General features: G+C 43.6%; 1 protein-coding gene across 1 annotated transcript in view; it reads left to right on the plus strand.

The window, feature by feature from the left end:
• The window catches only part of CUX2 (cut like homeobox 2), a 253849-nt gene that overhangs the window by 126276 nt on the left and 102576 nt on the right, over positions 1-24997 (plus strand). Inside the window, exon 6 of the mRNA XM_040352486.1 lies at positions 21875-21951. Within this exon, the coding sequence (XP_040208420.1) occupies positions 21875-21951 (77 nt within the window). The remainder of the gene's footprint in view (positions 1-21874; positions 21952-24997) is intronic.

Raw genomic sequence — 24997 nt, forward strand, 5'->3', positions numbered from 1 at the left:
TGCTGGGAGCTTTCTCTCTGTGGTCACTAACTTCAAGGAGGTGTGATTACTGTGTGTCTAAAACCCCTCAGCACCAATCAGTTTAGTTTTCCAAACCATCACTGCCCTGTATTGGCTCTGTGGCTCTGTACAGCAGAGAGGCAGAAAACAACATGCAAAAACTAAACTAGAATCTACAGGTACATTATATGATTGATTTTTATCTATTTTTAATCGTTTTTAAAAGGAATCAGTTAACTATTATGTCTCTATACCCTGTAAACAGTGGGCTAGATACAGATAGATTAGCGGATCTTTAGATCCGCGTAACCTATCTGATTTACGATCCGCCAGCGCAAGTTTTTGAAGCAAGTGCTGTATTCAGAAAACTCGCCTCTAAAGTTGCGGCGGCGTATCATAAATCCCCCGGCGGAATTCAAATTTTGCGGCTAGGGGGCGTGTAGAATTTAAATCAGGCGTGTCCCCCATGCGGAACGAACGGCGCATGCGCCGTCCGCTAAATTTCCAAGCCTGCATTGCTCCAAATGGCGTCGCTAGGACGTGAACGTAAATTACGTCCATCCGTATTCGCGACCGACTTACGCAAACAACGTAAAAAATTCAAAATTCGACCCGGGAACGACGGCCATACTTAACATAGGATACGCCACATATAGCAGGGGTAACTATACGCCGGAAAAAGCCGAATGCAAACAACGTAAAAAAAAAGCGCCGGGCAGTCGTTCATTTCTGAATCGGCGTAACTCCTCATTTGCATATTCGTCGCGTCTACAAACGGAAGCGCCACCTAGCGGCCAGCGTGAGATTGCAGCCTAAGATCCGACGGTGTAAGTCACTTACACCTGACGGATCTTAGGGAGATCGCATAGATACGACGGACGGAACTCAGAGATACGACGGCGTATCAGGAGATACGCCGTCGTATCTCTATCTGAATCCGGCCCAGTCATTTCAGCATACATTTTTTTTTATTTACAACTCCTTTAAAGGAAGTGCATAGAACTCCTTTTGCTTTGGAGTTGATTTAATAGAGGCAAATAGATTATGCAGTTTGCAAAGTGCAGTTGCACCCTGCAAGTGAAGTTGCTAAGGGGCTTGGTAAATGAGGTAAAGCTTCAATTTGCAAAGAGTACCCAATTGCATGCAAGGAAAATAAAAAAAATACCTTTTTGCTTGCACATGACTGAATGATGTATGTCAGCTTCTGCTCATTTACTAAGCTCTGGAGCAACTGCTCTTGCAGAGTGCAATTGCACTTTGCAAAGTGCACAGTCTATTTTCCAACCCATTTGTGTTGTGGATCTGAGATTAACTCCAACAGCTGAAAATGCACCAATTAGGCTACGAGTATAGAAACTCACAAAAAATGGGTAGTGTGCAGGGCCGTCTTTATGGCGGGGCAAAAGGGGTAGGTGCCCAGGGTCCAGTTATTCTTGGGGGGCCCAAAGCAGCTGCCAATGGAGCTTGTCGGAGTTCTGCCACCTCCGGCGCTGGTCATTTGTTGACGGTGACCGTGCAGAACCCTCCCAGCTCTACACATCTCTATATGAGAGCAGAGCAGTGAGAGCCGAGGAGGGAGGGGGCAGGGAATATACACAGGCAGAAGCCACCAGCCTGCACGGACATCCTGTAAGTTTAGCTGCTCTTCTGTTACTTCACTCTGTGAGGTTTTCCTCTGTGAGGATTTGGGACGGGAAAAATGCTCTACACTGGAGGGGTGGATGGGGGTATGAACTGGAATCTGGGGGAGAGCTTTGTACTTGGGGGAATGGAGAACTTAGATGTACACAGCCCTCAACCATGAACTTAGATGTACACAGCCCTCAACCATGCACGCTATACAAAGCTTAACCCTGCACATAGCGCACCCTTCAACCTTGCATTCCTTACATAATGCACCCCTCAACCCTGCATTCCATGCATAGCACACCCCTCAACCCTGCATTTCATACATAACGCACCCCTTAACCCTGCATTCTGCAGGTAGCGCACCCCTCACCCCCGAACTCTGCACATAGCGCACCCCTCAACCCTACACTCTATAAATAGGGTACCCCTCAACCCTACACTCTGTAAATAACATACCCTTCAACCCTACACTCTGTAAAAAGTGCAATCAACCCTGCACCTAGCATTAGAGCGAGAGAGAGCATTGTGTCAACAACGAAGAAGAGCAGAGGGAAGAAGACAATGGAGAAGACCGGGCAAGAGCGAGCAAAAGAGCATAAGATAGCAGAGCATAAGCATAAGATAGCGGAGGAATACAGAGGAAGAAGAAATACCGGAGAGAGAGAGCGCAGAAGAGCCGAAGAGGGGAGACGAATGCGGAAGAGAGTCCCGGAGCTGCCTAATAAATCACTTTAAAAACCTGTGTAGTGTGTTTTATTTTTGACACTTTTTTTTCCAGGTGAATGGGTAGGGTAGGGTACAATGTACCCCATACTCATTCACATAGGGTGGGGGGCCAGGATCTTATAAAAGGGGGCTCCCAGATTCCGATAAGCCCCCGCACGCAGACCCCAACAACCAATGGCCAGGGTTGTCGGAAAGAGGCCCTTGTTCTCATCAACATGGGGACAAGGTGCTTTGTTGAGGTCATGCGGCCTGGCACAGTTCAGGAGGGGGGTGCTCACTCGTCCCCAACCCCTTTCCTGACCGGGCAGACTGTGTGCTCGGATAAGGGTCTGGTATGGACTTTGGGGGGACCCCAATGTCGTTTTTTTGTCGTAGGGTGGTCCCCTTAAAATCCATACCAGACCAAAGGGCTTGCTATGCTCTTGGAGGGGGAACCCATGCCATTTTTTTTATTTTGGCGCAGAGTTCCCCTCAAGATTCATACCAGACACAGTGCCATATGTCGGACTTCAAGTTGCAGGGCAAAGTTGGATCCAAAGTAGTACGACTGTCGTGTCGTACCAGTGTGAACCCGGCCTTATTTACAAAATGTAATTGAACAAGCTGAGGCTGATTGTTAACCATGTACAGTTGCATCAGATTCTTTTTGCATCAGTTTTAGTAGGTCTCCCCCATAGGTAGTACCCTATAGACAGTCTTAATTTTTTTATTTTTTTGGGGCCCCTTAGGAAAGTTAGGGGACCCTTGGTAGCAGGCTAAGTTGCCATTTCAGTAGATATTCTAACTGAAATGCCCTGACCCTTACTGTAATTATATCTTATGTACCAGAATGCTATTTTTGATTTATTTTTCCATTGTTCTGAAGCTTGTTCTTTTTTTATCTGGATGTGGTCTTTTATGTGAACTTATTACTTTTAGGGGAAAATGCTGGACAGATGATAATTGGGCATAGACAATACATCTTTTCTCGCCAAATCTTCTCTGACGCCTTTTAATAAATCACTTTTTAATACTTAACACAACTAATAACTGGTTTGTGTGCTTGCTGAGAAGTGCAAACACAGTTTAAATTAAATACCTGAAGATGATTAATGTTGGGACAACCAGGGAGGGGGGTTAGCAGGATTGTAAGCAAATAGAATAGGAGTTTATTAAAATGTGTTTGAGTAAGGAGTAACTTGCAGAGCAAAAGTAGATTAAATACATCAACTTGGTGGCAGCTCTTGGAAGTGGGTAGCTTTGGATTGGGATAGTCGTGACTTTATGCAGAGGTAAATTCATGATTTTAGTTGAATATTAATTTTCAGTAATTGTAATTGTAAGTACTTATAACTTGGAAATTAAAGTAGAATCCCAGACAAAACCATTTGTTTTTTTGTTCTGCTTTTGTTCCACAACTTCTGTCAGGTTTGTGTTGCTGTCATTGTTTCAGTCTGGCTGACTAAATTTCACTTTCTAACTTTTTAACACACTTGTCACTGGGGCAGGAATTGAAGTCTAAATTTGGACAATTGTCACCAGGTGAGGAATACTTCTGACAACTGTCTAAGTCAGAATTTCCCCATATATTCTGCTGTATCTCTATTATAGAAAGTGAGAGGAATTCTGACAAATGGGGACACAAACAGAAATAACAAGCTGACGAAGATTCTGAAGCCTCGTACACACGACCGAGGAACTCGACCGGCGAAACACATCGTTTTCTTCGTCGAGTTCCTTGTTAGGCTGTCGAGGAACTCGACAAGGCAAGTTTCTCCATTCCCGTCGAGGAAAAATAAGACATGCTCTCTTTTTGGCTCGACGGGATCCTCGACAGTTTCCTTGTCGAAAAATGTACACACGACCGGTTTCCTCGGCAAAAAAAAAATCCCAGCAAGTTTCTTGCTGGTTTTTGCCGAGAAACTCGGTCGTGTATACGAGGCCTAACCCTCATCAAAAGTTTTGTCTAGAGTTTCACTTGAATATGTTTGTTTTCCTTAATTTTGCTCAGTTTCTTGCACATTACCAAATTTCTTGCACATATTACAATATTTTATCATTTTTTTTATTTGTTCAAGATAATTTGCCCTAATCTTTGGATTTATTTGTATTACTATTACATCAAATATTTTTACATGCAAAACTAAGTAAACTGGCCAGATGAAATTAATATTGGGCAGAAGGTTACCTGATGTTTCTGAGTGAAAAAATTGAGATTTATGCTGCAGATTTAAAGTATAGTGGCAGACAACATTACCATAAACCTGGTTTTAGCCATTTACCCTGAGCAAGCATTCAGGAGGTAAAGTCAAATATCTTGATGTATATACTTATTCTGGTTTAGTGACTGTGAATGTATTTAAGTTGTTCGGGTTCCATAACACTAGACATTTAACTTATAGGGATGATTTCAGCAATGCCTACATATGTTTCTCAGCACAGGTTTAGTTTAAGAACTTTTTAAAACAAAGAGAAATGAGTTTGCTCTTAGAACAACATAATTGTTTCTTAAAGAGTAACTCCACTTTTGTTGAGAAAAAACATTCCTCTCTGGACGATCTATCTATCTATCTATCTATCTATCTATCTATCTATCTATCTATCTATCTATCTATCTATCTATCTATGTATATTACAAGGATTTAACAAACTTTGTTGCAGATTCCTACCTTTTGTTATGCCTAGTATACACAATGAGAAAATTTGATTTTCTGAGCGATTATCCTATAATCTGATCATTAGTACACAGCTTTCGAGATGCAACCACAACAGTTAATGCGAAAATATCCAAAGGGACAAGCACGAAAAAATGTCTCGTACAATAACAGAACAAACGATTTTCATGTGATTAGTATAGTATTTGTACAAAAAAATTGTGTGACCAAGACCACACATGCTAGGAAACTAAAGAATACATTACAATACATTACATCACTTCTGAAGTTGTATTTTGTCTTAAGAGAATTTTCGTTAATTTAGTAACCTATTGGTTTTCAATATGAGACTAGTATGCAAAAAATCGGAAATCTTTCATCCAATATTCTCATCTTTTGTACTAGGCATCATTCTGTAGAAATAGCTGTTTGTTTGTCTGTGTTAATATGCACAGTGAATCTGTATGGGAGCAATTTTATAATTATTGATCAGCTGCTGCACCTGCAAGGCTCTAATGAGGAAAGTGGCAGGGTCTCCATCGTTTTAGCCGGGATTTCCAATTAAGAGTATCTCACCCAAAAATATAAGTTTTTGTTGCAGGGGATGCTCAAAATCTGATTTGTATCTTAGTGCAAACTTCTGGGAAAATCAGTAAGCCAATCACACAAGCAGAAAATTACATTTCTGGGGGGTGTTCTGTACACTTCCAGGTAGCCATTTTGCTTTGCATTTTACATAAAGTTATAGCACTACAGATTGAAAAGGAAAGGTACTTTTTAATGACATTCAATTACAATATGACTTGTGTCACAATTGTATACACTATATCAGCCCTCAAATTTTCCACTCACCTACCCACGTTTTGCAAGTGGAAAATTATTTCTGGTAAGTGTGGGGCAAGCACCACCAGCAGGCGGGGTTGAATGGGAGTTGTTCTGCCAGCCAGGGAAAGATAGAGGAGAGGAAGAGGGGAGCTCCATGAAAGTGGAGTTACCCTTTAAAAGCGCACTTTGTCAACTAGACTGATCTGATGGATCCTGATGTCTACAATAATTTGTGTATACCCGCTTCAAACTCCTTTACATCTCATTTAAACACTAAACTTTCTCTGTATTTATAGCCGTTGCCTTTATACCCATCTCCTCTGATGCTTCTTTCGCTGACAGCATCTTTTTTTTCAACAATTGGGTGGCTAGTGATGGTGCAACTTTAACACAGTGCAGTGAAGTAGCGTTATCCCAGAATCGACTTGGCTGAACTTGGTATTGATCACTGGGGAGTAGAAACATTTCCTGCATGCAGCAGACTGATGACATTGTCTCAATCTAGGCAAAGTTATTTTTAATGGAACCTAGGAAAAGTATTTTTTTTAGAACTTACTTTTAAAAGCTTCAGCTTAACCTCCCTGGCGGTATCCCCGAGCGTGACTCGGGGTTGGTTCTCAATGCTAAGATCGGTAACCCCGAGTCACGCTCGGGGTGGACGTGCAGCGGCGCGGCTTACCTTTCGCTGGATCCACAGGCAAGTTACTCACCTTGTCCCTGGATCCAGCGATGCCACCCCGCTGTGTGAGCGAGCGGGTCCTCTTCGCTCGATTCACAGTGTCCGTGTGCCACCGATCTCCGTTCCCTGCGACGTTACGACGCACGGGGACGGAGAACGGCGCCAAATTCAAAAAAGTAAACAAACACTTTACATACAGTATACTGTAATCTTATAGATTACAGTACTGTATGTAAAAAATACACACCCCCCTTGTCCCTAGTGGTCTGCCCAGTGCCCTACATGTACTTTTATATAATACAAAATGTTCTTTCTGCCTAAAAACTGTAGATTGTCCAAAAGTGTCCCTTTATGTCAAAAATGGTTTTAGATCAGCTAGAAAACAGCGATAATAAATTATAATCACTTGCAGAAATGTGCGATAGCGATTTGTGGGGAAATTCGTCATAAAAAAAAATAATAATGACAGCGACAATTCTGCAACTGCAAATTTCAGTGATTTTGAGTTGATTACATTATTGAATAATTTTTATTATAATTATATTATTATTTGTTATAATTATTTATAATTATTTATTATATTATAATTTATAATTTTGTTTTAAAAAAAAAATCATACTCGGGATGCCTACAAGACTCTTGCTTGGTCAGATTTAAGTGAGTTATTTCTAAAAATTACAGGCCTACAGTATAAAACGCCAAATTTCCTTGCAAAATAATTGTACCGCTTTTGGTACGTAATTCCAGACAGAATCATAAATATATATATATAGATATCTATCTATCTATCTATATATATATATATATATATATATATATATTTACAGTAGTACCTTGGATTACGGGCATAATTAGTTCCAGAATCATGCTGTTAACCAACACATACAGTGGAACCTCAGATTGGGGGTAACGAGCATTTCGCAATACGAGCAATGTATTTTAAAAAATCCTAACTCGGTTTGCGAGTGTTGTCTCGCAAAACAAGCAGGATTTAGGCCAAAGTGGTGTGCAGTACCGCATTTGGCCATGAGGTGGGGGGGCACCGGAGCTGAACAGCGCCGATCGCAGCCGATCGGCACCGTTCCCAAATGCACGGAAAGGGCCGAGGTCAGCCGAGGTGTCCTCAGGCTTTTCCGAGTCTCTGGTCGCATGCGGTATTGCATGCCATTAAAGTCAATGCAGAACAAATTATTTTCATTTCCATTGACTTCAATGGGTAACCTCGCTTTGATATGCGAGTACTTTGGATTATGAGCATTCTCCTTGAAGTGTCACTGCTAGTGTATGCAGTACCGCATGTGGCCAGAGGTGGGGCACCAGAGACACTCAGAAACACTCAGAGATAATCGGAGACCACTTGGAGACACACGGGAATGGAGTGTTCCTGAGCATCTCTGAACAGCACTGGCGCCCCCTACACCTCTGGCCACATGCGATATTGCACACCCCAGAGTCTTGAGTCCTGCTCATCTTGCGAAACGCTCTTAAACGACGTTACTCACAATCCAAGGTTTTATTGTATATCTATAGATAGATAGATATATCTATCTATAGATAAATAGATAGATATATTGTTGCTATATAATGTGAAATGTCAGGGGTTTATAATGCATCTGTAAAGTTCCCTTTAAGCAGCTTATGTTGCCTTTGATGATGCATGGATATACTGTATATGTTGAGCTAAGAAACAAAAGCTTGTGGAATTAGAAATTAGATGTACTGTATGCTATAGTAACAATGCTGCAGTAAGGATCAGTATCTGCTGGAGCTGTTGTAATATACAAGTCCTCTATGCTATAACTGGCACATGACATTACAAATATTAACACTTATGAGCAATTATTATCATTATGACATTATTACTTTTAACTTAATTACTTCCTGGTTCCTTGTGCAATTACTGGGGTTAAGTGTCGCCTGACTGTCGTAGTTTAGGCATACATGATTTAATTCTTGGAAGTACATCAATGTTTAACAATGAATCTTGCCAGGCGTGTCTCTGGTTAAATGACAAACATTATAAGATGATTGCTCTCCTTCACTATGCATCTACTCATTACACTGGGGTTGATTTACTAAAACTGGAGAGTGCAAAAACTGGTGCAGCTCTGCATGGTAGCCAATCAGCTTCTAACTTCAGTTTGTTCAATAAACTTTGACCAAAAAAAAAAACCTAGAAGCTGATTGGTTTCTATGCAGAGCTGCACCAGATTTTGCACTCTCCAGTTTTAGTAAATCAATCTCATTGGAGGATATTTACTATAACTGGTACACACAGAGTATGTTACAGCTGTGTACAGTAACCAATAAGCTTCTAAGTTTTATTGTCTAAGCTTAATTGAACAAACTGAAGTTAGAAGCTGATTGGTTACTATGCACAGCTGCACCAGTATTATTAAACGGTCTACTCTAACCATACACTGGTGAGACATTCTTCGACTCTTTCAGCTAGGTTCGCCACATCTGGCTCAGGACCTCAAATGGGATTCCCTGCCTTTTGGGGTTCTAATATTTTCATATCAGCTGTTCCACAAAGTTGGTGGTGTTGAGATACGAAAAATTATTTGGCTTAATTGATTTCAGCCACTGATTGGCTTTGGCTTTTAGTTTAGGTGATAGGACAGTAGGGAAAATCTGAGTTTCTCATACATATAATGAATTGTGGATAGAAAAAAGTGACATTATTGCATAATCTGTCTCCCTAATACTTTGGGCTGAATCTATTAATAAGACTCAATTCTACATAGTGCTTATGACACTGATTTATGTATGCCAAATCTTTCTGCTTTTTATAAATAATGGGGGATTCATATACTGAACACCTATTAAATATTGCATATAATAGGCCTAGAACTATCTATATAAGTCATAAGGATTTATTATTAGGCTTCATGTGCAGGGGTGTATTAAAATACTCCTGTATGAAAAATCAAGAGCTAGATTCAGGTAGCTCGGCGCATAGTTTTGCCGGCGTAGCGTATCGAATATACGCTACGCCGACGGCACGCACAGAGCCCAGAGCAGTATTCACAAAGCACTCGTCCCGTACGTTGCCGCGGCGTAGCGTAATATGGTCGGCGTAAGCCTGCCTAATTCAAAGTAGGCTGGTAGTGGGCGTGTTGTATTGAAATGAATCGTGACCCCATGTAAATGAAGCGCTGTACGAACAGGGAATGCGCGCGCATGCTCAGAATCACGTTGCATATACTCCCTAAGCTACGTCGGCTCAATGCTTTCGACGTGAACGTAGCCTACGCACAGCCCCATTCCCGTACGACTTACGTAAACGACGTAAAAATCTGACGGCTGTTCCGACGTCCATACCTTTGCATGGGTAGCGCCACCTATAGCAGGGATAACTTTACGACGGACGTACGTCTTACGTAAACTATGTAGATTACAGCGACAGGCGCAAGTACGTTCGTGAATAGGCGTATCTAGGTAATTTACATATTCGGCGCGTAAATCAATGGAAGTGCCCCTTGCGGCCAGCGTAAATATGCGCCCAAGATCCGACGGCGTAGGAGACTTACGTCGGTCGGATGGAGGCCAAATTCAGGCGTATCTAGTTAAGAGAATAGGGAGCATAGATACGACGGCGCATTTGTTCACTTACGCTGCGTATCTATAGATACGCCAGCGTAAGTGTTCTGTGAATCTAGTCCCAAGTGTTTACAGATATATGGTATTTAGAAGTGCATAAGTATAAACTCATTATACAGGCCCTAATAAACATTTATTATAACCACCGTAATACTTTTAAGTGCATATGTGTGTTATTTAAGCCAGCTTCTATCAAGAGGCAGATTTGGGACCCAGAACACTGCTGTAAAATACATATCTAAATGCCGAAATGGGGTTGATTTACTAAAACTGCAGAGTGCAAAATCTGGTGCAGCTCTGCATAGAAACCAATCAGCTTCCAGTTTTATTTTGTCAAAGCTTTACAAGCATACCCCACTTTTAAGTACACAATGGGGTTTATTTACTAAAGATGGAAAGTGCAAAATCAGGCTCATTTCTGCATAGAAACCAATTTGTTTCCAGGTTTTATTACAAGGCTTAAAGTGTAAGTAAACCCGCCTATCATTTTTAGCCAAGGAAGCTGCCATCTTTGCCGCTGTTTAATCTACAACTGCCATGATGCTGCACATGTGATCAGTTATGACATCAGCAATTGGATGGTTTGACAGTTAAGTTGAAAGCACAACCAATGGGAGAGTTACATTTCCGACAAATGCTGGAAATTAAATGGTTTTATGGATGGGTTTACTTCCGCTCTAATTGAACAAGCTGGGGTTAGAAGCTCATTTCTTTTCTATGCAGAAGTGAGCCTGATTTTGAGCTTTCCAGCTTTAGTAAATAAACCCCATTGTGTACTTAAAAGTGGGGTATGCCTGTATTTAACAAGCTAAAGTTCAATCAGCTGAATGGCTATCATGCACAGTTGCACCATATTGTGCACTCTCCAATTTTAGTAAATCAATTCTAATGTGTCTGGACACATTCAATGAATTAGAGCTGCATTCAAATGCATGAAAAAAAAAATACAAAATGCCTTTAAAAGCAGGATTTTTCTCTGTCCATTTAAATGAGACCTTAGAGTCCAAGGAGGAAACATTAGTAGTCATTAAGTTAAATTTCTTTTTTTTGGTATGTCAGGAGAAAAGGCCTTTCAGCACCGTGTTTGGAATGTATTTATATGTGGGGTTCAGGGTCTCCAGAGCTTTTTTTTTTTTTGGAAAAAAAAAAATGTATTGAACAATTTACATTTGAAACATAGATCTGCAAGTTACAAGGCAATACCGTGTTTCCCCGAAAATAAGCCCGGGTCTTATATTAATTTTGGCAACCAAAAAAACACTATGGCTTATTTTCAGGGGGTGTCTTATTTAACTATGGTATGTACAATGATCCTAAAGTGGGTACCTTTCTTGCAGCTTCCCTGACTTTCCTGGCTGTCGTATGGTCTGCCTTCTGGCATCAGCCTGCTCCGTGCACTGGGGAGGGGGCGTCGGGCGGGAGGAGTGCAGAGGAGGGGGGAGCCGGCATCCTTCTGGCATCAGCCTGTTCCGTGCCTGCTCCATGCACTGGGGAGGGGGCCGCAGGCGTCGGGCGGGAGGAGAGCAGAGGAGGGGGGAGCCGGCGTCCTTCTGGCATCAGCCTGCTCCGTGCACTGGGGAGGGGGCTTCGGGCGGGAGGATAGCAGAGGAGGGGGGAGCTGGAATCCTTCTGGTGTCGGCCTGCTTCGTGCACTGGGGAGGGGGCCGCGGGCGTCGGGCGGGAGGAGAGCAGAGGAGGGGGGAGCCGGCGTCCTTCTGGCATCAGCCTGCTCCGTGCACTGGGGAGGGGGCGTCGGGCGGGAGGAGAGCAGAGGAGGGGGGAGCTGGCATCCTTCTGGCATCAGCCTGTTCCGTGCCTGCTCCATGCACTGGGGAGGGGGCCGCAGGCGTCGGGCGGGAGGAGAGCAGAGGAGGAGGGAGCCGGTGTCCTGCTGGCGTCTGGCGGCTCTATACGCTGAGGAGGTAGGGGCTGAGGGGGGAGCCAGTGTCCTGCTGGCATCTGCCTGCTCCATGTGCTGAGGAAGGAGGGGCTGCGGGCATTGGGCGGGAGGAGAGGGGGAGCCGCTGCAATCATTCTGCAAAATGGATTTAAAAAATGTTAAACTAATTTTACTAGGGCTTATTTTCGGGGTAGGGCTTATATTGCAGCCCTCCCCAAGAATCATGCTAGGTCTTATTATCGGGGTAGGTCTTATTTTCGGGGAACACGGTACTGGAGAAATGCATAAAATAAAGGAATATGGCTTATACACATAAAGGCACAGTAGATCAAAAAACGTATTCAGATCGAACAATGGACTATAAATGAGTGGAAAACCTTGTGTCCAAGCTATTCATGGGATTGTACGCTAGAAGAATATATAGGTTTACAGACCCTCAGTGCATGTGTCTGTGGACTCAAGCCATCTATCCCAGAATTTGTTGTACTTATCTGCACAACCTCTGATAATGTATATGAACTTTTTGTAGGGAAGCATGTTATTTATATCTAGTTTCCAGTCTTTGAAGCTGGGGGGAGTGGGTCTCATCCACTGTCTGGCTATAATTTTTCTAGCAGAAAATAATGTTTCATGCAAAAATGTTTTAGTGAATTTGTCTATGTCTGCATCTGGGAATATCCCCAGTGAGCATTGTTTGGGATCCAGGGACAATGGGGATCCCATGTCATCATGGAGGAAGTCCACAATCTGCTTCCAGACCCTGAAGGCCCGGGCACGCCCAAAGTAGATGGAAGAATGTGCCCGTTGCTTGATTACACAGAAGATAGAAGACTGTTGTCGAAAGCGGGCGATTCTTAGGGGGGTGAGATATGCCCGGTGCACCACGTATAACTGGGTCAACCTGTCGGAGAGCTTGGGGGATACAGTCTTGCATGCTTCAAGTGCTTCACTCCACTCCTCATCCTCCATCGGGCCCACCTCCCATTCCCATCTTGGTTTAAGGCTGTAAGCTAGTGTGGTAGATGATGGGGTGAGGAGCATGACGTAAAAATCAGAGATTAGTTTTCGCGGGTCCACACCCTTAATCACTGCCATGATGACATTGGGTGTAGACTGTGGCAAAGGCTGGGGGAACTGAGCTTGGGTTGCGTGGTGCACTTGGAAGAATCTAAAAAGCATAGAATCAGGCAGCAGGAACTCATTTTGGAGGTCCTCAAAGTTTTTAAGTGTGCCATCGGAAATTATGTGGTGCAAAAAATATATTCCATGTTCGCATCATATCTCTGTGTCAGGGATCGAGAGAAACTCTGGGCGTAATCTATTGGGCCATAAAGGGGTATAGTCATTGTGTTTAGGGATCGTCAACGTTTTAGTGGCAATGTCCCATACGCGCCTATATTGATACAATAGGGACCCCCGGGTCTCTATTGGAGTTGTTCCCACCATGTCCCACCGCGATTGCAGTAAGCGGATCAGCGGTTAGTTGCGCCCACCGTGGACAGAGAAGCGTAAGAAATCTGACTCTGTCAGTTTCATCTATGTGGTATAGTTGAGACAGTTGGGATGCGAGGTAATAGAGATTTAAGTCAGGGAGGGCTGTTCCACCTAGATCAGTGGGGTTCTAAAGGACTCTCCAGGCCAGCTTGTGTCTGTTGGTACCCCAGATAAATGTCCTGAGTAAGGCCTCCATTAACTTGAAAAATTTCAAGGGTAAGTATACGGGTGTGTGCCAAAGTATATACAATATTTTAGGAAGTAATATCATTTTAACGATATTAATCCGGCCCCACACACCAAGCGGCAATCTCGCCCATATTTGGGTTTTAGACTTTATGAGATCGAAAAGGGGTTCTATATTCAGGGATACATAGTCAGCTGGTGTTCTATTCACCAATACTCCAAGGTATTTAATAGTGTTCACTCGCTGGAGTGGTAGCTGCGCCTGTAGCTCAGGGGAGGGGAAACTATCCATAGGCAATAATTGGGATTTCTCCCAATCAATTTTAAGGCCAGAGAACTGACCAAAGTGTTCGATCGTATGTAATGCCTTCCAGGGAGATGTGGTAAAGTCGGCCAGGTATAGCAGCGTGTCGTCTGCGTATAAACTAATTTTTTCAGTCAGGGAACCAAGGCAAAGACCCTGGATCTCGGGGTCCTCTCTAATGGAGATTGCATGGGGCTCCGCCACCAGGGCGTAGAGGAGTGGAGACAGTGGACAGCCCTGCCTAGTGCCCCTGGATAAGTTAAACATCTGGGAGGCCCTCCCGTTGGCCACCACCCTACCCCTGGATGCCAGATATAATAATTGAACCCACTTGATAAAGTTAGGTCCAAAACCAAAGCTACGGAGGCATCCTCAAAGATACCGCCACTCCACTGAGTCAAAGGCCTTGGCGGTGTCCAAACCACCACCACCCGGGACCCAACGTTAGCATGTGTCGCCTGCAAGTTAATATACAATTTTCTGAGGTTGAAAGAGGTGTTACGCCCTGGCATGAATCCAGCTTGATCAGTGTCGATCAGGCATGGAATCACTTGGTTAAGGCGGAGGGCAAGTACTTTAGCCAGGATCTTTATGTCTACCTGAAGGAGTGATATGGGTCGATAAGATTCCGGGAGGCCTGGGTCCTTGCCCGGTTTAGGTATGAGGATAATGACCGCCTCGCCCATCGATGGGGGTAGGGTGAAGTTGTCGAATAAATGATTGAAGAGGGACAATAACTTGGGGGCAAGTATCTCGCTGTATTGGGCGTAAAATTCTATGGGTAACCCATCTGAACCCGGGGCCTTGGATCTGGCGAAGCTCGCAATCGCTGTGGTTATTCCGTCAAGTGTAAGAGGTGCATCTAGCATAGCCATTTGAGTGTCATTCAGCTGTGGAAAGGTGATTTCTGCCAGTAGATCCTCCAATTGAGCTTCAGTGGTGAAATCCTGGGACGTATAAAGTTGAGAAAAAAAGTCCCTACATTTGGAAGTGACACCCTGGGGTTCCATAATCTTTTCCCCGTTAGAACCAGTGAAGGAAATGACCATAGGGGGTCTATCCTCACTATGTGCTAGATAGGCCAACAGTTTCTCCGCTCTCTCCCCATGTTCATACAGTTTTTGTCTGGCAAAGAAATTTTTTTTCCTGGCCGTCTCGTGCTGTAGCTGATTGACCACCCTGGTTTGTAACCTGAGTTGGGCAGCCCCAGCAGGAGAGGGGCTCGCCATATATCCCTGTTCAGAGGAGGACAGATCCCGCATTGCCCCGTCCAGTGCAGCCGACGAATTGGCCTTCAGCCTGTTAATACAGGAGGTCAGAGTCAGGCGTGCGTGTAATTTAAAGGCTTCCCATACTATATCTGGGGATGCAGGTCCTTGGAGGATAATACCTGGAAGCAGGGAGGGCCAGGAGGCAGCACAGGCGGCAGGCTGGGTGGAGCAAGATGGCCGCTGACCTCCACAACTAGGCTGAAGCCGCGGACTTTCCTGAATGCTGCACCCGCGATCGGGATCGTGGCTCCGCGGATGCCGCCGTACAATCCGAGAATGGGGGATTTGCGGCCACAGGGGTGCAGGGTCCTCAGCATGACCCCTGACCCTTTGTCTGGACAGTGCTGATTGGCTCTGCTGATCGCATACACTCTCCCAAAAAGCAAACAAACGCTTTAGCAATACACACCAAACTGAGCATGTGCATAGTGCCTCCTAGAGCTCTGTTCTATCAGGAGATGGACTGGGGACAGTAAAAGAAGGGGAGTATCAGAGAAGAGAGGATCAAACAGCCTTTTTACACAATGAAGAAATCTACCCCCCTAATACTCAGTGAGCAAAACAAGCATGCTTTACTGCATATACAGACTGCTTTTACTGTTGTGGGTTTAGTCACACTTTCACTTCCTTAGTGTATCTAAATCCCCCAAAAAAATCCTGCAGTACACGTACTAGGGTGACATTGCTTGCTCACCATACTGTACCTATTGATGAGCAGTGCTGTCACCCTAAGACAGAATGGCAGAATACCTCCCCCTCTCCTTATCTCCATAACATCAGTGGTGCATTTTGGTTTTGTGCTACCCTAGGCAAGACTGAAATTGCGCACCCCCTCCCCATCTAAATTTGTCCCACCCCTTCCTTCTCAAGTGGCTTATGTTGGCTATGTGGAGTCTTTGGTTGCTATGTGGGATCTCTGGTTGACTGTGGGGTAGTAACCCCCCCCTCAAGTCTGCCACAGTGCTCCCCCAAAAAACCCTCACTAGCCTGCCACAATGCTCCTCCCACCCCGCTAGGAGAAAATATAGGAAGGAGAGAGAGATGGGGGACATGGAAAACCAGAGAGCAGCGGAGAAAGATGTGGGGGGCGAGAGAGAAGTAGGGTGAGAGAGAGAGGAGGGAAGAAGTTGGGGGGGGGGGGAGAGCCACCCCCAGAGCCCACAGTCACCTCATACATCCCCAGTGCCCACACAGTGCCAAAAGTGAACCTCCCTTGTAATGGCCATAGCAGGTAGGCAAGACCTGAAAGAGTCACGATCTTACTGCTGGAGTCCATGAAATTAGGTTCTACATGGTGGAAACTGTTCAACATGGTGGAATCTAGAAAAAACATGAAACATCTGCTTTGGGTGGAATGAACATGTCATTTTTTAAATCAACATTATAATAACTATAGCAAACCTCCCAACTTTTTGAGATGGGAACGAGGGACACCTATTAGCAAAAGTATGTAGGCATAGGACATACACCTTGCCACACCCCCTTAAAGGAGAATTATACAAAAAAATAACAATAATTGTTAAACCCATAAGTGCTTCTTTTTATCACTACTATTCGTTTACACTGGCTTTTGAAATTTACAAATGCAGCATTTAGAAATTCAATGAAAGGTTTAGCACTGTGAAACAGTTTTTGAAAGATAAATATTGCATTTTATTAACATTAGCACCCGGTTTGCAGGAGGGGGCCCCCGATACTGCCCATAATGGCAGCAGGGCCCCATTTCACTGGTGACCGAATTCCAGGTCCCACTCACTGTGACCCTGGTAGTTGTGTCCCTGCTTGGCATCCTAATTTAGCGGGGAGGCACACAGGGGGGCAAGGAATGACATGGGGGGGGCAATTGCCCCCCTGAAGTAACGCCACTGGTGGAGTATGTGTGCTCCACACAGCTTTCTTCCCTGCTCTTCTGTGACACTGCTCCAGATTTCATTCTGATCACTTGCACGATTAAGAGGGGGCAGGAGCAGTGGCACCCCGCTAAAAAATGCCGCCCAAGGCAAAAGCCTTGTTTGTTTGTTTTTTTTAAATATTTTTTATTCAGGTTTTTAGCAATAAACAATTGTGACCCACATATGGGTCGAACAGTTGCCCACACAGGGGCCATTTCCTGCCACGGGAACAGGTCGCGGCAAGACACAACAGTAAACACAAAACATCAAACTAAACTACATCCCTAGTTGGGGAGAGGGTAAATACAGGATACAGCATGCTCAACAAAATAACATAAGGATGTTATAGCCTAGGAAAAAAGGGGGTCAATGCATTACCAAACTAGGAAGAATCCAGTAGACTAGTCACTGCATCACTGCATCACTAGCTTTAGCAGCATCCTCCAACCAACAGGCCCATGTCTTCTCAAATTTCTGTGGGCAGCCCCTACCCAAGTAGGTGGCCTTATATAGGGGTAAACTGGCGTTGACTGGGTTTCTCCAAAAATCAACAGAAGGAGGAGAGGCTTTTTCCAGTGCATTGTAAAAGCCTTGTTTGTTTAGTGATAGATACTTCCCTGCATAACAGGGGATTCTGTGGTTTTCCAAGGTAACTTGTGCAGGTCTGCTAGGACTGCTTGGGATAATTCTGCACAGCTTGTCCACAGGAAGTTACAAGCTCACTGGATTTATGGCAGAATTAACAGTTTTCTATATGTTTTACAGAAAGAGAGAAAGTTTGGAAACTTTCTCTCTTTCTGTTCAAATTTGGGTTGGAGGCCATTTACTTATGGTGCCTTGGACCACATCATTCTCTTTTGCTTAGTATGTTTTACTTACTGAACAGAGATAACTAAACACTTGCAATGCTTTATTTACCAGACCAAAAAAAGCAAACGGGAGAAGTTCGTTGTTAGAATTTACATATACTTTAAGCCCTAAATTCACACCATTTTCTGCACCTGTCTCTGCAAGGGCCCAAAGAAAATAATTGTTTTTTTTTTTATGTGCCCTGTTCACACAACATCCATTTTGCTGCACAGAAAAAAACACAACTACAACATTGCGGTGTTAACAGGGCACATACATTGCTTTGAAAAAGTATTCATACCCCTTGAACTTTTCCACATTTTGTCATGCTACAATCAAAGACATAAACATATTTTATTGGCATTTTATGTGATAGACCAAAACAAAGTGGTACATAATTGTGAAGTGGAAGGAAAATGATAAATGGTTTCTTGCAAATAAATATGTGAAAAAAGTCAATACTTTGTAGAACCACCTTTCACTGCAATTACAGCTGAAAGTCTATTTGGGTATGTCTCTACCAGATTTGGACATCTAGAGAATGACATTTTTGCCCATGCCTTTTTGCAAAATATCTCAAGCTCTGTGAGATCGGATGGAGAGTGTCTGTAAACAACAATTTTCAAGTCTTGCCACAGATTCTCAATTGGATTTAGGTCTGAACTTTGACTGGGTCATTCTAGCACTTGAATATGCTTGGATCTAAACCATTCCATTGTAGCTCTGACTGTATGTTTAGGGTCGTTGTCCTGCTGGAAGGTGAACCTTCACCCCAGTCTCAAGTCTATTGCCGACTCTAACAGGTTTTCTTCTAAGATTGTCATGTATTTGGCTTTACCCATCTTTCCATCAACTCTGACCAGCTTCCCTGTCCCTGTTGAAGAAAAACATCCCCACAACATGATGCTGCCACCACCATGTTTCAAGCTGGGGATGGTGTATTCAGGATGATGTGCAGTCTTAGTTTTCCGCCACACATTGCATTTTGTTTTTAGGCCTAAACATTACATTTTGGTCTCATCTGACCAGAGCACCTTCTTCCACATGTTTGCTGTGTCCCCTATAATGACTTCTCGCAAACTGCAAACAGGAATTATTATGGTTTTAAGAGAAAAAAATTGTTACCCCAGATCCGCTGCTAATATAAAACTGTGATCCGGTGCTCTAGCCAGTACGTTCAGGCCCCACAGATACGACACTTTAATCAGGAAGGCTGGCCACTTGGATGCTCTTGAAAAAAAGTACTTTATTAGTTACATGGGTACACAGGTACAGGCTATATGCTGATGCGTTTCAGCTAAGAAGGCTTCGTCAAATCAAAGCTTTGTTTTGATGAAGGCTTCATAGCCGAAACACGTCATTGTATAGCATGTACCTGTGTACCCATGTAACTAATAAAGTATTTTTTTTCAAGAGCATCCGAGTTGCCAGCCTTCCTGATTTAATTATTATGACTTTCTTTCAGCAATGGCTTTCTTTTTACCACTCTTCCATAAAAGCCAGATTTGTGGAGTGCACAACTAATAGTTGTCCTGTGAACAAATTCTCCCACCTGAGCTGTGGATCTCTGCAGCTTCTCCAGAGTTACCATGGCCCTCTTGGCTGCTTCTCTGATTAATGCAGGGCAAAATCAGGGCAAAATCGTGGGTGCGCGATGTACGCCGATACCCGCTTTCCCGCGCTGAGTTTGAATACTGCGCCGGCATATACTGAGCACAGTACACTCGTGTATAGTCGGGCAGTCTCGGCTACTCTCGCGCTCACGTCCTGGACGTACAGGACGTTTGAGCGAGAGTAGCCGAGCCTGCCCGACTATACACGAGTGTACTGCGCTCGGTATATGCCGGCGCAGTATTCAAACTCGGCGCGGGAAAGCAGGGAGGATGCCGCAGAAGGACGCCGGACCCGACGAAGAGGACACCCGAAGCCGCAGACGGACGCCGGACCCAACAAGGCCGCCGATGGACGCCGCGCAAGACACCAAAACTGTAAGTACAAAAATCTTTTTTCCACAGGAATTTTTCCACTTTAGGGGTGCGCGCGTTATACGCCGGAGCGTGCAATACCCCGATAAATACGGTAATGTTCTCTAACAAACCTCTGAGGGCTTCACAGAACAGCTTTATTTATACTGCGAATAAGTTACACACAGGTGGACTCTACTAATTAGATTACTTCTGAAGGCAATTTGTTCCACTAGGTTTAATCAGGAGTATCTGAGTAACGGGGCTGAATAAAAATGCATGCAACACTTTTCACATATTTATTTGTAAAAAAAAATTAAAACCATTTATCATTTTCCTTCCACTTCACAATTACGTGCCACTTTGGGGTTGATTTACTAAAGACAAATAGACTGTGCACTTTGCAAAGGGAAGTTGCACGCTGCAAGTGCAGTTGCTTCAGAGCTCTGTAAATGAGGTAACATTTCACCTTGCAAAGTGTACCCAATCACATCTAAGGAAAACGGAAAAAAAAAAAAAAATTATGCTTGCACATGATTGGATTATGGAAGTCAGTATAGCATCTGCTCATTTACCAAGCTGTGTAGAAACTGCTCTTGCAGAGTGTAACTGCACTTTGCAAAGTGCGCAGTGTATTTGCCTTTAGTAAATCAACCCTTTGTGTTTGTCTGTCACACAAAATCCCAATAAAATACATTTACATTTTTGGTTGTAACATGACGAAATGTGGAAAATTTCAAGTGGTTTAAATACTTTTTCAAGGCACTGTAGAAAATAAATGTTTACTTTGTGCACCTGCCGAGCCAATTATGTTAACCTCCCTGACGGTATCCCCGAGCGTGACTCGGGGTGGTTTTTCAATGCTAGGATCGGTATCCCCGAGTCACGCTCGGGGTAGATGTGCAGAGCGTGCAGCGGCGCAGCTTACCTCGCAGCATCCACAGACAAAGTTACTTACCTTGTCCCTGGATCCTGCGATGCATCCCTGCTGTGTGAGCGAGCGGGACCTCGCTCGATTCACAGTGTCCCCGTGTGCCGCCGATCTCCGTTCCCTGCGACGTTATGACGCACGGGGGCGGAGAACGGCGCCAAATTCAAAAAAGTAAACAAACACATTACATACAGTATACTGTAATCTTATAGATTACAGTACTGTATGTAAAAAATACACACCCCCTTGTCCCTAGTGGTCTGCCCAGTGCGCTACATGTACTTTTATATAATAAAAACTGTTCTTTCTGACTGCAAACTGTAGATTGTCCATAGCAACCAAAAGTGTCCCTTTATGTCAAAAATGGTTTTAGAGCAGCTAGAAAACAGCGATAATAAATTATAATCACTTGCAGAATTGTGCGATAGCGATTTGTGGGGAAATTCGTCATAAAAAAATAAAAGTAATGACAGCGACAATTCTGCAACTGAGCAAATTTCAGTGATTTTGAGTTGATTACATTATTGAATAATTTTTACTATAATTATATTATTATTTGTTATAATTATTTATAATTATTTATTATCTTATAATTTATAATTTTGTTTTTAAAACAAATTCATACCCGGGATGCCTACTAGCCTCTTGTTTGGTCAGATTTAAGTGAGTTATTCATAAGAATTACAGGCCTACAGTATAAAACGCCAAATTTTCTTGCAAAATAATTGTACCGCTTTTGGTACGTAATTCCAGACAGAATCATACCGCCAGGGAGGTTAAATACTTCTGCATAGAAAAAAAACAGCATTGTGGTGTGAACAGGGCAGATAGAAAGCATTTTTTGTGTTACTACAGGTCTCTGCACAAACTATCAACAGGCCCAAAATACTCTATGCAAGTCAAATGCATTTTTTTTCTTTTTTTCCCCATTTTTTTTATGCACGTATAGTGTGAATGAGGTCTCAGCTTTAATTTTCTATTTCCACAGAGGGTTGCAGGAAGCACAGCTCACTTTGGCTGTCAGACTTGGTGAAGCTGAGGAAAAGATCAAAGTTCTTCATTCAGGTAAGTGTGAAATATGTTACTGTACAATATAACACTTCTCAAAGGTCATTGAAACCTTGAATACCTCAGCCTCCATCCATAAATTTGACAATAAGTCTAGGACTAATTTGCATACCTAAATATTTTTTTTAATTTTTAAGATGATATAATGCTTTTATTTGGTATACTGTTTTAATAAAAAAATATAAAATGTTACAAAACATACATATTTACTTTTGTTTTCATTAATTTATTTAGATTAATACAGTAATCTAATTACACCATTAAACATATAGCATTGCAGATAAACACAGGGGTTTATTAACTAAACTACAGAGTTCAAAATCTGGTGCAGTTTTGCATAGAAGCCAATCAGATTCCAGGTTTTATTGTCAAAGCTTAACAGCTTTCCGCCCGGCTCCTGTATACGGCGGCGCGAATGGCCGTATATACAAGGCCGCACCTTTAAGAGCCGCTATTCTGATTAAATGAAAATCATTCAATCTGGTATCGAATGAGAATTTTTTTGTGTGCTTGTCCCTTTGGATAATTTTGGATGAACTGTCGTGGTCGGCTCTCGAAAGCTGTGTACTAACCATCAGATTATCATACAATCGCTTTAAAGGGGTATTTTTTGTCCAATTTTCTCATCGTGTGTACTAGCCATAAGGCCTCTTGCACACAGACATAATAATTTAATGGTGTTTATACTCAGGGGGCCGGATTCAGATACAATGGTGTATCTGTCCGGCCGGCGTAACGTATCTTAGGCCCCGTACTCACGACCAAACATGTCTGCTGAAACTGGTCCGCAGGCCAGTTTCAGCAGACATGTTTGGTCGTGTGTGGGCACGAGCGGGCCGAATTCCAGCAAACATTTGCCCGCCGGGCCTTTTCCCAGCAGACAAATATTCCTGGACTTGTTTTAAAACAGTCCGCTGGAATTCAGCCCGCTCGGACATGTACGGTCGTCAGTACAGACCTACCGTACATGTCCAGGCGCCCGCCGTCCCTCGCATGCGTAGAATGACTTCGACGCATGCGTGGAAGCATTTTAAAGGCGGGCCGCCCACGTCGCCGCGTCATTGTCGCGGCGACACCGCGTCATCGACGCGGCGACACCGCGGACACGCCCCGCGTATTGTTTACGCGCGGACTTCTGTACGATGGTGTGTACAACCATCGTACAGAAGCCCTCTGGCAGACATGTATGGTGAAAACGGTCCGACGGACCGCTTTCACCATACATGTTTGGTCGTGAGTACCCGGCCTCAGATACGTTATGCCGCCGTAACTTTGGGCGCAAGTTCCGTATTCAGAAAGAACTTGCGCCCTAAGTTACGGCGGCGTAACGTATGTGGGCCAGCGTAAGCCCGCCTAATTCAAATGGGGATGTTGGGGCGTGTTTTATTTAAATTTGGCTTGACCCTGCGTTTTTTACGTTTTTTTTGAACGGCGCTTGCGCTGTTCATGAAAACATCCCAGTGCGCATGCTCGAAAATCCGCCGCAAAACGTCATTGCTTTCGACGTGAACGTAAATTACCTCCAGCCGTATTCGCGAACGACTTAAAAACGACGTAAAAATTTCAAAACTCGGTGCGGGAACGACGGCCATACTTAACATAGGATACGCCGCACATACCCCTCATATAGCAGGGGTAACTTTACGCCGGAAAAAGCCGAACGCAAACGATGTAAAAAAAAGAGCGGTCGTTCGTTTCTGAATCAACGTAAATTTGCATATTCCTCGTGTAAACAAACGGAAGCGCCACCTAGCGGCCAGCCTGAAAATGCAGCCTAAGATACGACGGTGTAAGACACTTACACCTGTCGGATCTTAGGGATATCTATGCATAACTGATTCTCTGAATCAGGCACATAGATACGACCGAGCGCACTCAGAGATACGATGGCGTATCAGGAGATACGCCGTCGTATCTCTTTCTACTGTAAATCTGGCCCATGATCTTGTTGACAGAAATTTCCTGAGTAAAATGTTCCGTAAAGACTTTGCATATAAACATGTATGTGTGTAAATTATTGCACTCAAACATAACATTTTCTGTTTTTATTTCACAGCTCTGCACACATTCCTATATTACTGATCTTTACACAGCTGCATGCATTGTTTCATAGACAACAATGCTTTTATTTTCAGATCAGTAAACAATTCTGCATTTTTTTTACTTCCATGTGCAAGAGGCCTTAAATCTCAGCACTATATAAACAGCTAAAAAAAAATGTTATCTTTAGTAATGTATTATCTTAGGAAGTAGTACTCTTAATAAAATAAAGTTATATTTGTTTTATTCTAATTACTTTTGAAGCAGATGTTTGAGATTCCACCAGGGTATTAATTAATTTCTTCCCTAATGGTAAGAAAATGGCAGTTTCTTTATCGGACATCACGGGACACAGAGCTGCATAGCCATTACATGTGGGTTATAGAGTCTACCTTCAGGTGATGGACACTGGTGTAATCAATTAAACAGGAAGTTCCCTCCCTATATAACCCCTCCCCTACTGGGAGTTCCTCAGTTTTTTCATCAGTGTCTAAGGTGTTGGTCACGAGTTAACATGTGCTCTTAGGAGCTCCACTGGAGGGATCCATGCTGGATGTAAAAAGCCTCCATAAATCCGGATCCGTCCAAGGTGCTTCATAGCCAAAGTGGACGGTACCCGGGCCTCGGTACGAAGAACGAGGTTTAGCCTATAATGCCTCTCTGCGGAGGGCTGGATCCTGGGTTCCAGAACTTTGTGCCTTCTAAGGACCAAATGTTTTTTCTGCTGCCAGGGTGCTATATAGGTCCAGGGGTGTGGTGTTCCTGCCATGGACCCCGGTCCCTGAAGGTCTAGGACTATACCCACGGTGAAGGGGGAAGATTGGGCCTCTTGCTTGGCAATACCCTGCAGCGTGGAAAGGTAAGAGAGGGACCTACGGGACTTGGTTCGACAGTAGGTCTTCTGTAGGGGACTATGGGTCTCGCCTATATTATGTTTTTATGCATGGGCAATGTAAACCACAATGTCTTTTGAGACGGGATGGCTCAGGGCACCCATATACCT

Source organism: Rana temporaria, chromosome 1 (genome assembly GCF_905171775.1).
Source record: "Rana temporaria chromosome 1, aRanTem1.1, whole genome shotgun sequence".
Lineage (NCBI taxonomy): Eukaryota > Metazoa > Chordata > Amphibia > Anura > Ranidae > Rana > Rana temporaria.